Source organism: Erpetoichthys calabaricus, chromosome 9 (assembly GCF_900747795.2).
Source record: "Erpetoichthys calabaricus chromosome 9, fErpCal1.3, whole genome shotgun sequence".
Lineage (NCBI taxonomy): Eukaryota > Metazoa > Chordata > Cladistia > Polypteriformes > Polypteridae > Erpetoichthys > Erpetoichthys calabaricus.
Window position 1 is genome coordinate 145,317,339 of NC_041402.2, and position 14,242 is coordinate 145,331,580.

Below are 14,242 nucleotides of genomic sequence, written 5' to 3' on the forward strand. Positions count from 1 at the left end.
CAAAAATGATGTCATAACTCGTCTCGCTGTTAATCATCAGATCTGCAGATACAAAAAGAGGATAGACATTAGGTGACAGTGCCAACCCTCAGTCAGGTGTGGAATTACAATCAAATTAGTCCTTAGGTTGTTTTCCAATGGCATGTGTGTGACACCAACCAAGCTGTCATATTATTCTTCATTAAGGGTACAACCAGATTCATTAAAGAAAATGGTAAAAATAAATTATATTAGAGTGAAACACTGGAAAACATTTATTGTTTGGTTTACTAAAGAAAAACTGCAGTATTAAATGTAAAATGTTAAATACATAAGATTGCTCTGTTGTTTGAAAAAGACAAACAGAAACCAAGACAAGATACCATTAGCTGTGAAATAGCTGCATAAAATCTATTTTCTAGTTTCAGAAATTAGGACATGCGTTTTAGCCACTGTAAAGTGGAAGGTGGTACAGTTTTTTCTTTTTTTTTCTTTAATCTGAGGAAGATTAGTCACTGAGTCACGTAATAAAGGCTAGCACTGTAGAACAGTGTTGAAGGACATATATTCCTTAGGGAATAATTCCCAACAGGGCATTTAGTGGATGAGAGTTTAGTACAAAAACTTCTCACAGTATCATTGTTTTCCCATATTTGTTTGAGCACATGTTTCATATTCTTACGTAGTAAAGAGTTTTTGTTCAGTCCACCCTTTCATTCATATTATGAAATCATTTATCGCTACTGGGTTGTGTAGAGTTGAAGCCTCCAGAACATTAAGCATCAAACTTTACGTACAAGTCAATCACAAGGCACATTCATACACATATTCTGGAGCTTTTTCCCAACTAAAAAGTTGAAATCTCCTTGTAAGCATTGACTGTGAGAGAAAACCAGTTAATGGAAGAGCCTAGCTTGAATTTGGGAAGAACTTGTACATTCCATGCAGAAAACATCCCAGATGGTAATCAAACTGAGGTGAACACTAAGGGGTAAGGGGTAAAGACCAAGAGTGCAGATGTTGTGTGGTTTCACTTTATTGGGAGTTGGGTCTTATATTCACTATCACAGTGAGAAGTCAAGCAAAATGACGCCTTTTATTGGCTAACTAAAAAGACTACAAAAAGCTATCAAGGTTAAAAGATTAATTGATGAAATGCAAAACTTGAAAGGTATAAAAATGCTTTCAAAATTTGGTAAAATGTAAATGCAATATTGTGAGACACAGTGGCCATTTATTTAGACATAAAAAATAATCTTCTTGTGGTGTAAACAAAGGAAACATTTCAGCACTAACATCATTGTGCATGCTAATCTGTCGATTCAGAGACCCAGAAATGTTCTAAACCCATCCATCAATCCAGTTTTTAAAAAATGAGGTATCCATTACAAGATTCCAAGAGGCTGGAACAAGTTGTGTCAGCAGTGAAGCAAGAAGCAGGTACAGGGTGTCACTCACACACACACACAGGCACATGTTTATACACATTGAACAGGCTTAGTATAACATAACCATTTTTATCATGTGAGAAAACCAGGCCCCACACAATAAACCTTGTCTGCTCAAACACTTAAACCACTTACAAGTGAAATCTGAGCAGAGGTCTAAGGACAAAGAGGTAGATATACAACCTGCTAAAACATCATGGCACCTGACTTGCTAAGTCAGAATGTGAATATGTTATATAGTTCAAATGCAAACATTTTGGGATTATTAATTATTTGGCTGATGCCGTTATCCAAGGTGACGTACAACACTTGATATACAATTGGTTACATCTTTTTTTTTCCCCAGTTGGACATAGGCAGGCAAAGTGACTTTTTCATGGTCAAGCCTTGTCAGTAGCAGTTTTTGAACCCACAGCTTCGGGATTTGAGCTCCAAAGCCTTAACCTCTACACTACATTGTTAGGTAGCAATATTGCCCTTAGACCTTTTAATAAATGTGGAGGAAGAGTTTCATGTGTCCCAGGAGGTACACATAATAAATTAAAAGAAGGATGTCTCATCAGTCTCATTATTTAAAAAGAGGCAAAAGACTCATTATCATAACGTGATACACTGCTAACTGAGGTGTTGGTGCAATTGCTCTGAGTTCATACAGTTCTGTCTACTACCGTATTTTCCTAAATAACGATCATTACAACTACCTATAGAATCATTTTCCCCTTTCAGAAGCCTGTCATGACACTTGGTATTAGACACTTGATTCATTACTCCTTGCCTGTGGAATGACATACCATAGTGGTTGGGATTAATTGGTAGCAGCAGTGGCAAGTGCACTGCCTGCGCTACTTAAGATTTAACCACATTTATATAAACTAGCATCTTCCATAATTTATTACAGAATCTCCAGGAAAGGGCAGGGGAGTTTCTTCGCCCTGGGAAGCTCAATTTTAACTTAAATGAAACCATTTTAAACTTATTTAACTTCAATTAATCCAATGGAGCCGAAGTTACCTCTAGTGGCAGCTTTTCACCTGGAACCCCGTCATTTGGAGGTTTGGAGATTTGTCTGTCAAAGTCATTACCAAATGGTCAAAACTTATATTACTTTAATTTATGTAATTTGTTCTCTCATTACTAATTCTTAATACATTATGCTCACAGACAAACATAAAAACAGTAGTCTTAAAATGATAATATTGTGTATGCAATTTACAGTTATTTTATCAAAATTTAGATTAGACATTAGACCAGCTAACCATTTCGATGACTTATCTGTGTTTTGTGAATCAATTTATCTAGGATCCAGTTGATGTTCTAAAAATATTCTGTACCAAAATAATACTTGTAATTAACTTTTGTGTAAAAAAAATGTGTGGCAGTATAAAATAGGATAACATGTCCCTATTCACTAATTTTTACATCAATTGTGAAATAATTTTTAAAAATCTTATCACGATGTTTTCAAAATCTCAAAGTCTCCTAGACCTATAGGATTAGCAAATCTGCAAATTTTCATGTTTTTGCATTTTCTTTCATTTTTTTTGTCATGGTGTAACTAAGAAGAGAAAAAAATATAAGTATATATATTAGTTTTTCTTAGCTTGATGGATTGCGTTGTAGCATTTTTGGCTCACCAAGCTCAAAATCAATGCCAAATCTGGCTCCAAAAAAAGGTGAATATAAGCAAGTTCTGCACTGGTAGCCACACTAACAACAGGCCTTTTCTTTACCAAAAAGAAAAATAAAAGGCGTAGAAAATATTCTGTTCAATTCATTTTTGTATAGAGCTCTTCACTGAGTGCAAACCTAGGGTGCTATAACTGCAAGAGAATGAGATTGCCAGATAAAACCAGTAGCAGCTGCCCATCTAAGAAAATCAACACCAAAAAACAAAACAAAACAAAAAACAGGCAAGCAGAACAAAAATGAAAGCCTACTCTATTTCTTAGAAGTAAAAATAATGATTAGTTGATTCCTCTTTTTTTCCACAGTGACAGAATTTATATCCAAACCCCAAATCTCTTAAAGCCCAGACTGCCTTTCAGAGAAGTTCATATTTGTGCATTACTGCAGTAATCATGGCAAAAAGTCTTTTTCTTTTCATCTGACAAACTAACAGCTATTTTAATATTTTAATCTGTGTCAAAACCTAATCAAAAGATTTGATGCTGCAAGTCAATCAGCATACCACACTGATAAAATGTAACATCAATTTTCACTTTGCAGCATTACGCAATGCCACGCATTAATTTAATTTACTTTGGGAATATAATTTTTCACTAACTTTATGGAGTGCTTTAACGACAGCTTATAAAATTTTGAGATTCAAATCATTAACAATGATTCAAGTATAATCAATAAAGATGTGACACTAAATAAGTCTAAACTTGAATTAGAATATTTGTCTGTTATAGACTTAGTGATGTTAATAGCATCCATCCATCCATTTTCCAACCCGCTGAATCCGAACACAGGGTCACGGGGGTCTGCTGGAGCCAATCCCAGCCAACACAGGGCACAAGGCAGGAACCAATCCTGGGCAGGGTGCCAACCCACCGCAGGTTAATAGCATTGTTTATAGAATAATAATGACACTTTTTTGATGTTAATAGCATTGTTTATAGAATAATAATGACACTTTTTTGATTTTTACAGGTGACTGTCTTCTAGATCAGCCCGTCAAACCTCTTGTCATTCCTGACACTCTCCCTGGTGCCAGCTATAACTTAAACCGGCAGTGTGAGCTTGCATTTGGACCCGGCTCCAAGCCTTGTCCCTACATGCAGTCTTGTACCAAGCTGTGGTGCACAGGAAAGGCTCGTGGGCAGCTAGTATGTCAGACAAGGCACTTCCCGTGGGCTGATGGAACAAGCTGTGGAGATGGAAAGTTCTGCCTTAGGGGGTTTTGTGTTGAGAAACACAATGTAACAAAGTATAAGGTGAATATCTGACAAAGAAATTAAATCAGGGCATGGTGGCACCTTAAAAACGTGATTTCATTTTAACTTTCTAAGGTACATTAATATACATTATTGTGCTTGATACTCTTTTCCTTTAGCGATCTGTATAAAGTTATGGTGACTAATTTCTTTCATAGTTTTAAACTTTATGTCACCTCTTAATCTCAACTTTCTTAAATTGAAAAGGTTCAGTTCCTTCAGTCTGTCCTCATAGCTCATACCACTTAGTCCTGGAATCAGCCTAGTCACTCTCCCTTAGACATTCTCGACTAATGCTATGTCTTTTTTACAATATGGAGACCAAAACTGCACATGGTACTCCAGGTGAGGCCTCATTATAGCATTATGTAACTCAAGCAAACCTCCCATTGACTTGTACTTTGCTCATTGTGATATAGAGCCTAACATCCTTCTCTACAGTGTTATGATGCAGGCAGTAATGAGGAGTCCACTGTGTCTTTCAGGTCCTCCTCATGAGGTGTACTTTCAAGTTTCAGATCTTCCATAGTGTATTCAAATTTTTACTTCCTATATGTAACACTTTACACATATTTATATTTTATTTCATCTGCCAACAAAGCTTACCAAGTCTATATGCTATCCAAGTCCCCTTGTAACAATTGAACTGATTCTACATTATCTGCCTTTCCACCTAGTTTGGTACAATACAAAACAACAAAATGGTGTATCAACATTAAACCATTTTTTGGAAATAACTAAAGTTTATCCATCCATCCATTTTCCAACCTGCTATATCCTAACTACAGGGTCACAGGGGTCTGCTGGAGCCAATCCCAGCCAACACAGGGCACAAGGCAGGAAACAAACCCTGGGCAGGGCGCCAGCCCACCGCAGGGCATGCACACACACACCAAGCACACACTAGGGACAATTTAGAATGCACCTAACCTGCATGTCTTTGGACTGTGAGAGGAAACCGGTGCACCCGGAGGAAACCCACGCAGACACGGGGAGAACATGCAAACTCCACACAGGGAGGACCCGGGAAGCAAACCCAGGTCTCCTTACTGCGAGGCAGCTGCACTACCCACTGTGCCACCCATACCTTAACTAAAGTATAGCTAGATGATAATTCAATGAAATGTTTAACAAGATGGCTTTAAATTTGAGTCTGTTCACTTCTTTTATCTGAAGCAGTCCCGCACAGATACAGAATGTACTTTCCTGCTATCCACTTTATATTGGTTTCTTTTTGTATCCTTAGTTTTTTATGTTGAGATCTACAATTAACACTTTGGATGAGGGCCTGCAAATAGTGTCCATCACAAGCTTACATGGATGATCGAACAGCAAACACAATTCAACAATTGTCAACTTAATTTTCATACTGTAATATAACAAGCTGGTGGATTGTCATCAGTTCTGATAGAACACATATATGTTAGTATTTACGTATATCTGTTGGCATATCAAGCACAAACGCCAATTATCTGTCAATTACATAAATAAAAAAAACACTGTTCTTCAGCATTTGCAGAGTCAGCAATTTGAATTGGCACATGAATTCATCGAAAATACCAGGTGTTTCTAAAATAATACATGGAATAATTTGTTCATCTGACTTTCAAATATCAGTACCATTTCAATGCTAAAGCTTTTTTTTTTTATAAAACTTCACCCAAAATGAAAAACAAATTCCTTAAACATAACAGGAGTTACTCACATGAACATAACCAATACGCACTCAGATCAGACAACTGCAGGTGGTGAGTCACATTGACAGTGGATTTAAGGTATAAACTCTGAAGAAAAAATGCGCACAAACTTTAAAATTAGCTTGATTTGTTGTTTTTGTAATGTTGGTTTAAAGGAACATTTCACTAAAAATTTCAAGGCCTAAATAATGAAGAACACATTTAAATGATCACATTTTGTTACCTGTTGAAATCATAAACACCAGAGCATTTTTTCACAGACAAATTCTATAAGGGATTTTCACATGACTGTCACTGGTAGGTTAATAGGAAACTGATTTTGCTAAGATTAATTAGTATTTTTTTTCCAAAATGAAAAGACTAAAATCTATTAAGCAGAAATTGTCACCTTTGATTATCTGATTCTGTCTGCTAATGGTACTGAGTATTTTTTTTGCCCCAATCTCAGTCTTTCTCTCCTTTTCTAAAGGTGGATGGTCGCTGGGGAAAGTGGGGCCCCTTTGGACCCTGCTCTCGAACATGCGGTGGTGGTGTACAGCTGGCTAAAAGAGAGTGCAATAACCCACAGCCGGCCAACGAAGGGAAATATTGCCAAGGTCTCCGAATCAAATACCGATCGTGTAATTTGGATGCCTGCGCTGAAACAGGTATTGCAAACATCACTTGAGCCAAAGATGCATTAAATATACTGTTTAGATAGAAATCTGAATGTGTTGAAAACATGTACAGAAAAGAAAACGTGACTTGTAGACCACCGCTAATCAGGTACTCTTATCAAATACAAATCATTAATAAATAAAGACTCGTATAGGATATGTGAAAAGTTTCTAACGGCACATTTTACAGTCTTTCTTCCGCTCTATGTTACTTTCTCTCTCACAAGGTGTATTTAAATGTAGAGCTACTTTCCCTCATAAAAAGAAAGTACATGACTGGCAAGACAAGTGCTTATTGTAAGCGAAGGGCAAAAATGTTTGAAATGCATAGTCTGCAGACACAACATATAAACTTACATTGAATGAAATACAAGCAATCATAGAAAAGATGCCAAAGAGGCTGAGAGATAAAGAAAAACAAGAAGATAATGTCAGTCATTATCCAACCCGCTATATCCTAATACAAGGACACGGGGGTCTGCTGGAGCCAATCCCAGTCAACACAGGCTGCAAGGCAGGAACAAATCCCAGGCAGGGCACCAGCCCACCGCAGGACACACACCAAGCACAATTTAGGATTGCCAATGCACCTAACCTGCATGTCTTTGGACTGTGAGAGGAAACCGGAGCACCCGGAGGAAACCCACACAGACATGGGGAGAACATGCAAACTCCACGCAGGGAGGGACCGGGAAGCGAACCCAGGTCTCCTTATTGCGAGGTAGCAGCACTACCACTACACCACCGTGCCTCCCAGAAGATAATGTTTTTAAAAATATTGTAAACAGTTTAGTTTATTGCATTTAAACGTTGCTAAACCATAATGTAAATGTTCAGTGCTGACTGCTTTGTATAAACAGATAAACAAACAGGCACTTGTACTCTGTCTAGGGGGATACCAGCACAAGTTAATCCCTGATTGCTTGCTCTCAGAATGACAGTTTCTTCAGCAAGATGGATGCAATATAATGCAATGGCCAGACAAGTGATTAATAAGTGCTTAGGCTTGCTTCTAAATGTATCATGAGTTAGGCAGTATCCTGCACCAGAAAAATGTGTCAAATTTATCATTCCGGCCTACACATTGCACAATATCGCTCAGAGCAAAAATATATCATTGGAAGAAACAACAGCGCAAGAAGTGCCTTCAAATTCATCCATATTGCCTGTGCCTTCATTATCATAAACGTGATCTTTATGCTTGCTTCTACATGACCACACACTATGTGCGCTAGCAGCTGTTTTGGTTTTGTGCTAATCTGACAAAAAATGTTTTTGATTGTAACATTAATTTCAGCACAAATGATGACTAATAAATCCTTCTGTTTTCAAGGTGCTACTTCCATTTATAATCATATACTTCTCCTAAAATGCATTTTATATAATAAATCACTCTAAAGATAAATCAAAAATAGCCAGAATAGCTTACAAATGAAATCGTCAGCCATTCTATATAACTTCTAGATATTGCTTCTCCAGCAAACAAGTCCACCGCTCAACTTAATAGAGACACAAATAATGGCAAAAGTCAAAAATGCTAAAATGATCATAGTTATTATTTTGTGGAAAGTTATATAAGCATCCTAGCATGCTGTTTTGAAATTGATACATTTATCCATCCATCCACAGGGTCACGGGGGTCTGCTGGAGCCAATCTCAGCCAACATAGGGCACAAGGCAGGAACCAATCCCGGGCAGAGTGCCAACCCACCGCAGGACACACACACACACCCAGCACACAATAGGGCCAATTTAAAATCGCTAATCCGCATGTCTTTGGACTGTGGGAGGAAACAGGAGCACCCGGAGGAAACCCACGCAGACACGGGGAGAACATACAAACTCCACGCAGGGAGGACCCGGGAAGCGAACCCGGGTCTCCTAACTGCGAGGCAGCAGTGCGCCACCCTGATACATTTATTCATTCACTTATTTGGTTGATGCCTTTATGCATCAACATTTATAATACAATTGATTACATTACTTTTTTGGTTTTTCCAATTGGATCACAGGCAGGTCAAGTGACTTGCTGAGGGTAACACAGTGTCAGCAGTGGGATTCCACCCCCACAACCTCAGGGTCACAAGTCCAGAGCCTTAACCACTGCACCACACTGATACAATACTTAAGGATTCCCATACTGTCGATTTTTATTGGCATCTTAATCAGGTTTTACAATGGGGAAGACAATTACATTTTTCAGAAGTATATTTAGGTATATTTTTAAAATGAAAATAAAGAGTTACAAGAGTTTGGGATCTGCTGATTTATGACAATAAAGAGTTTGTTGAGCAGGTGACCTTAATTAGATCAGTCATTATAAGAATTGGTCTGAAATTAAATTAATTCTGGTCTGAGCATCCCCCCGAGTGACTTTTATAATGTTCTAAAAAATCAAAAAAGACAGCTGGTGTGAATTACAATTGAACAATACATTACTGAATACATGATTAGGAACAAAGCATGCAGTGCCAGCACCCTACTGGTATTATGTTGTTTCTTTTTAATTTTTTTTCCTACTATCTTTTTTAATTACTTCATCCTTGCAATTTAATTGGATACAATGAGGGAATATTAATCATTAAAAATAAAGTTGCTTAGGACTTTAGTTTGTTTACTATTATGATCCAAAGCCAACATTTTTGTCTAAAGCTGTGTAACTTGTGGCACGTCTTTCTCTGTCAGCTCCTTGTAAGCTATGTTAATTGCTAAATCCATTGAAATATTGTTTTTAAAATACAGCACAAGCTCTGAGCAGCCCATTTTCCAAGCTGGCAATTGACTACATTCAAAAATGAACTGATAATCTATTGTATTGTGGTTCTTTTCCAGTGGCAATTAATTTAAGCATTCTACCAAACAACTTACCCCTTTTCCTGCTCAGTCTCACTCAAAAAATGTCTTAGTGCTCTGAGACCACACCTGAAACAAACAGGTATTTATCCTGACTTTGGTCCACTGGAAAAAGGCTATAACAGTAAGACTAAGATTGTGTAGCCTGCCCTCATACATCCAATTATTTATTGAACCCATATTTTGGAACGCAGAGTTGCAGAGAGTTAAAGCCTATCCCAAAAACAACAAGCAGCAACTATGTAGGCTGCATTTATACTGAATTTACTTGAAATCTGCATGTCCAAGTCTTTATTTTTCTTGTACTCTAGTAAACTAAAAAATAGATAACTTTGTATTTTAGTTGCAGTCCATGATACAGGAAGAACAAATTGCTGAACTGGCCTCGAACCATTAAAAATGTTTTTTTGTTCTTTTTTAAAAACTACTCATACAACAATTACATGAGCCTCTGCTGTTAACAATAACAAAAATCTTTCTATCACAGAGGAACCCATTCTCTCTCATTCTCTTGTGCTCTCACAAACTAAAGCCTCTGACTTCAGTTGGGCTATATATATATATCAGATCCACATATGTGGATCCAGAAGGGGTGTGGGATTTGTAGGACCATTTTTAGGTATCATCTGGCTGCAGCTCTTCAGAGCTGCAAATGGTGAGACAAGGTTGTGAGTGGCATTGCGCCCTGCAAATCCCCACCTATCCTGAGATGAAAATGCTTAACCTTCTCAGAGCCTTGAAGGAGCCCCTTGTGTGCACATATGTGACTTGATACATACATATATATTTTTTTTCTTTTTCAGGTAAAAGTTACAGAGAAGAACAATGTGAAGCATTTAATGGGTACAATCTTAATACCAATCGACTTACACCCTCTGTAGTCTGGGTACCAAAATATTCTGGAGTTTCACCCAAAGACAAATGCAAGTTAATCTGCAGAGCCAATGGGACTGGTTACTTTTATGTATTGGCACCAAAGGTATGTTAATTTATCATTTAAAGACAAAGACAAAATGTTTCACACAAAATAAAATCATTTTTTTGTATATAAATTCTGATAGATTTAACTACATACTGTACTATATGACTAGTAAATTAACAGTATTCTGTGATTTAATTAACAAAGAAGGGAAACAAGCTCAGTTTAATCAGCTAGATTCACAGAAATTTGTACAGGAAGGGCTGGGATATTTTAAACAACTGATGTAAAATTAATCAGGCCATTTATAGGTTTTGTCAGGGTATACAATTGGTAAAAGTGTTTTATGCAATCATGGTTATTCTTATAATAAAGATAACTTCGAACTGTAGTTCAAGAGGCCACAAAACCTAACATTTTACTTTTTCTGATTGGGTAATTGGGCTGCAGCAGCTGATTCAGTAGACATAGGGACCAGCTTATGTTTGGAAATACAAGACAAGTAACATCAGATGAAGTTTTAATTCACAACTTTGAAAAGTATCCATCTTTCAGTGTTGTATCTTCCAATATACATTATATCTCCATCAGGTTGAGGTTAGGGAGCATGCACTGGTATGTCGTGTACCACACGACTAAACAGCTCAGGATCCCGGTTGGCAACCCTCCAGGCAGACACACGGTCCAGTCCCACCCTCCAGAAATGACCCTCTGTCTGCCTCCCTCACAATGCAGGTAATGCGCCTCATTCGGGACTCCATGAGCAACCACTCATTCGACACAAAGCCAAACCAGCAGTACCCAAGGATTCTCCGAAAAGACACAATACCAAAGGAGTCCAGTCTTCATCCCAGATCACTGGATAGTGTTCATTGCTCGCAACCATATAGCAAGACAGGAAGCACCAGGACTCTAAAATTTGGACCATCATCCTTTTGCATAGATATCGAGAGTGCCACACACCCCATTCCAACGACCTCATGACCCCCCATGCTCTCCCAATCCATCTACTGACTTCATAGGAGGAGTCACCAGAGACATGAATGTCAATGACGAGGTAAGTAAACGTCGACACTCTCTCCACAAGGCAGGCACATTGGTGATGCCTAAGAGGTCATTAAATGCCTGGATCTTGGTTTTTATCCAAGACACTCACAAGCCCTGACACTCAGACTCCTTGCTCAGTCTCTCGAGAGCCCCAATCAGCGTAGATCACAGCATTGTCAGCAAAGTCAAGATCAGTGAAACTTTCTTCACCAACAGATGCCACACAGCCGCTGAACCCCACGACCTTGCCCAACACCCAGTCCATACAAGCACTGAACAGTGTAGGAGTAAGAACACATCCCTGACAAACCCCATAATCAACTGTGAAAAACGTAGAGGTTCTACCTCCACTCTGTACAGCACTCACAGTACCAGTGTACCGGCGGGCCATGATATCCAGCAACCTTGAAGGGATTCTGCAAAGTCTCAGGTTGTGCGACAGGGCAGCTCAATGAACTGAATCAAATTCTTTATGAAAATCAACAAAGGCTGCAAAGAAACTCTGCCGATATTCACGTTTGCACTCAATGAGAACCCTCAGTGTCAGGATGCGGTCGATGGTAGACTACTTAGGTTTAAAACCAGACTGCTCCACTCGCTGGTAGGTGAGCAAGGGATCATGGATCCTATTGAGGATGACCCTAGCAAGGCACCGAGCTTACCTGTCACTGAGAGCAGTGTTATCCCCCTGTAGTTGCCACAATCCAGGCGATCACCCTTTCCTTTCCAGATAGGGGCAACAAGTCCCGTTTTTCAGTCAGTTGGGTTGACGCCAGTCTCCCAAATGGAAGCAAATATTGCTTGCAATGCCAGGAGGACAGCCTTACCACCATCCTGGAGAAGTTCACCACGGATTCCACAGATCCCTGCAGCCTTCTGCTACCCTCAGCTGGTTCACCACCTGTGCAATATCCGTGAGATTGGGTGGTTCACAGCTAATTGGACGATCAGCCTCAAGAATCGTGGACCCTGAGATATCCAATATCCTAGCTGGAGGTTTAGCTTTAAACAGCTGCTCAAAGTAGCCAGCCCAGTGGGTCACAACTGCAATGTCATCCATAAGGACCATTCCATCAATTGCCCTGACTACGACTCTCTGAGGAACAGGTTCAGATGTGTGTAATGCTTTGATTCCTCTGTAAGCAGGATGTGATCACTAGATCATAGATGGTGTGTCACTTTCTCACAAATTCCTCTAACAAATGCCTCCTTATCTGCCCTCAAAACCCTCGCAGCCGTCCTTCTCAGTTCCCGGTACAGACCAGAGTTGCCATCAACCCATGCGCTGTGACTCCTCTCGATGATATCCAGAGTGCCCTACGAGATGAGACACATCCTTCTGGGAACACCGGTAACACCAACAAAAACCTTAGCAACCTTCAGGGTGTTATCCTGGAAGGTCTCCCACATCAGATTAGGATCGGCAGTCGCTCCAAAATCCGTAAGTTCCTCACACAAACTGTGTGCAAACTCATTAGAAACAGCATGATCTTGGAGTCTGGCCAGGTCCAGCCTCATTTTCCTAGCAGTTGGTAACCTACTGGACCTAAGCTGGATCTTCAGAGTAGCAACAACAAGTCTCTGGTCAGAATTCATAGAATGCAGTTTTGTAAGAGCCTCCAGCGTCTGCCCACAAGGATGTGATCAATCTCCTTCACTGCACCACCAGTATTGGAGTAACAAGTCCAACGATATGGCTCTGGGTACTGGAACCAGAATCCAGCGATTCACAGCCCCTGACCTTTTTCAAAGTCAAGGAACATGGAGCCACTGTCACCACGGTCACCAGACCCATGGGGACCGAGGCAGTCCTCATAGGCAGCCCTGTCAATGCCAGTGGCTGCATTGAAGTCACACATGACCAGAGAAGTGTCTCCTCGTGGGCACCCATCAAACACAGAGCAAAGTTGCAAATAAAATGTCTCCCTCACCGAGACAACACTCACCTCGGTCATACCATACACTGAGACAGCAGACAAAGCACCCAGAGAGTGCCGTAATCTGAGTCTCATAATATGCTCGTTGAAAGGAGTGACATTGGACACTATCGGATGAAGCCAATCCGCTACAGCAACAACTACTACCTGTGTATGACAATCATCAGAGCCACCAGACCAATAAAAGGTGTACCCACCTACAGAGAACTGGCCAGTCCCAGGTCTGTGTACCTCATAGAGTGCTGCTACTGAAATGCAGAATTTATGCAGCTCCTCCGACAGCAGAGGAAGATGGTCATCATGCCGGAGAGACTAGACGTTCCACATGCCTACCCGGATGGGCCGCCTCAAAATGGGACCTGAGTGCTGCCGTTCATTGAGTGACACATCAGCACCACGCCATTTCCGACCCCCAACAGGCCTGACCACATTGGCTCTCCGAAGGTTTTGCCTCTTCTGGGGATGGGGCTCCCGAGGACTTTCCCCCCTTTTCCTTCATAATGCGAGCAGCCTACCTATGGTCTGTGGTCTCAGAGTTGTGTGGTTTTTTTTACGGTGGCTGGAGTGCCTTTCCTGCCACCAACACCCATGATTTCCCAGCAAGTTGGAGGACTGCTTGCAGGGCCAGGTGCGGTGTAATGTCATACCCAGAACAATTCTGTTCCTAGAAAAAATGTCATCTGAAGGTACAATAGGATGGCACATTGATGATGAGATTAGCACTGTTGCCTCAAAGTGCAGGGACCTGGGTTTTATTCACAGCCTAT

At 40.0% G+C, this 14,242-nt stretch overlaps 1 protein-coding gene across 1 annotated transcript in view; it reads left to right on the plus strand.

The window, feature by feature from the left end:
* The window catches only part of LOC114658198 (A disintegrin and metalloproteinase with thrombospondin motifs 15-like), a 118,919-nt gene that overhangs the window by 84,271 nt on the left and 20,406 nt on the right, over positions 1-14,242 (plus strand). Inside the window, exons 4-6 of the mRNA XM_028810296.2 lie at positions 4,083-4,366; positions 6,533-6,710; positions 10,376-10,551. Of these exons, the coding sequence (XP_028666129.1) occupies positions 4,083-4,366; positions 6,533-6,710; positions 10,376-10,551 (638 nt within the window). The remainder of the gene's footprint in view (positions 1-4,082; positions 4,367-6,532; positions 6,711-10,375; positions 10,552-14,242) is intronic.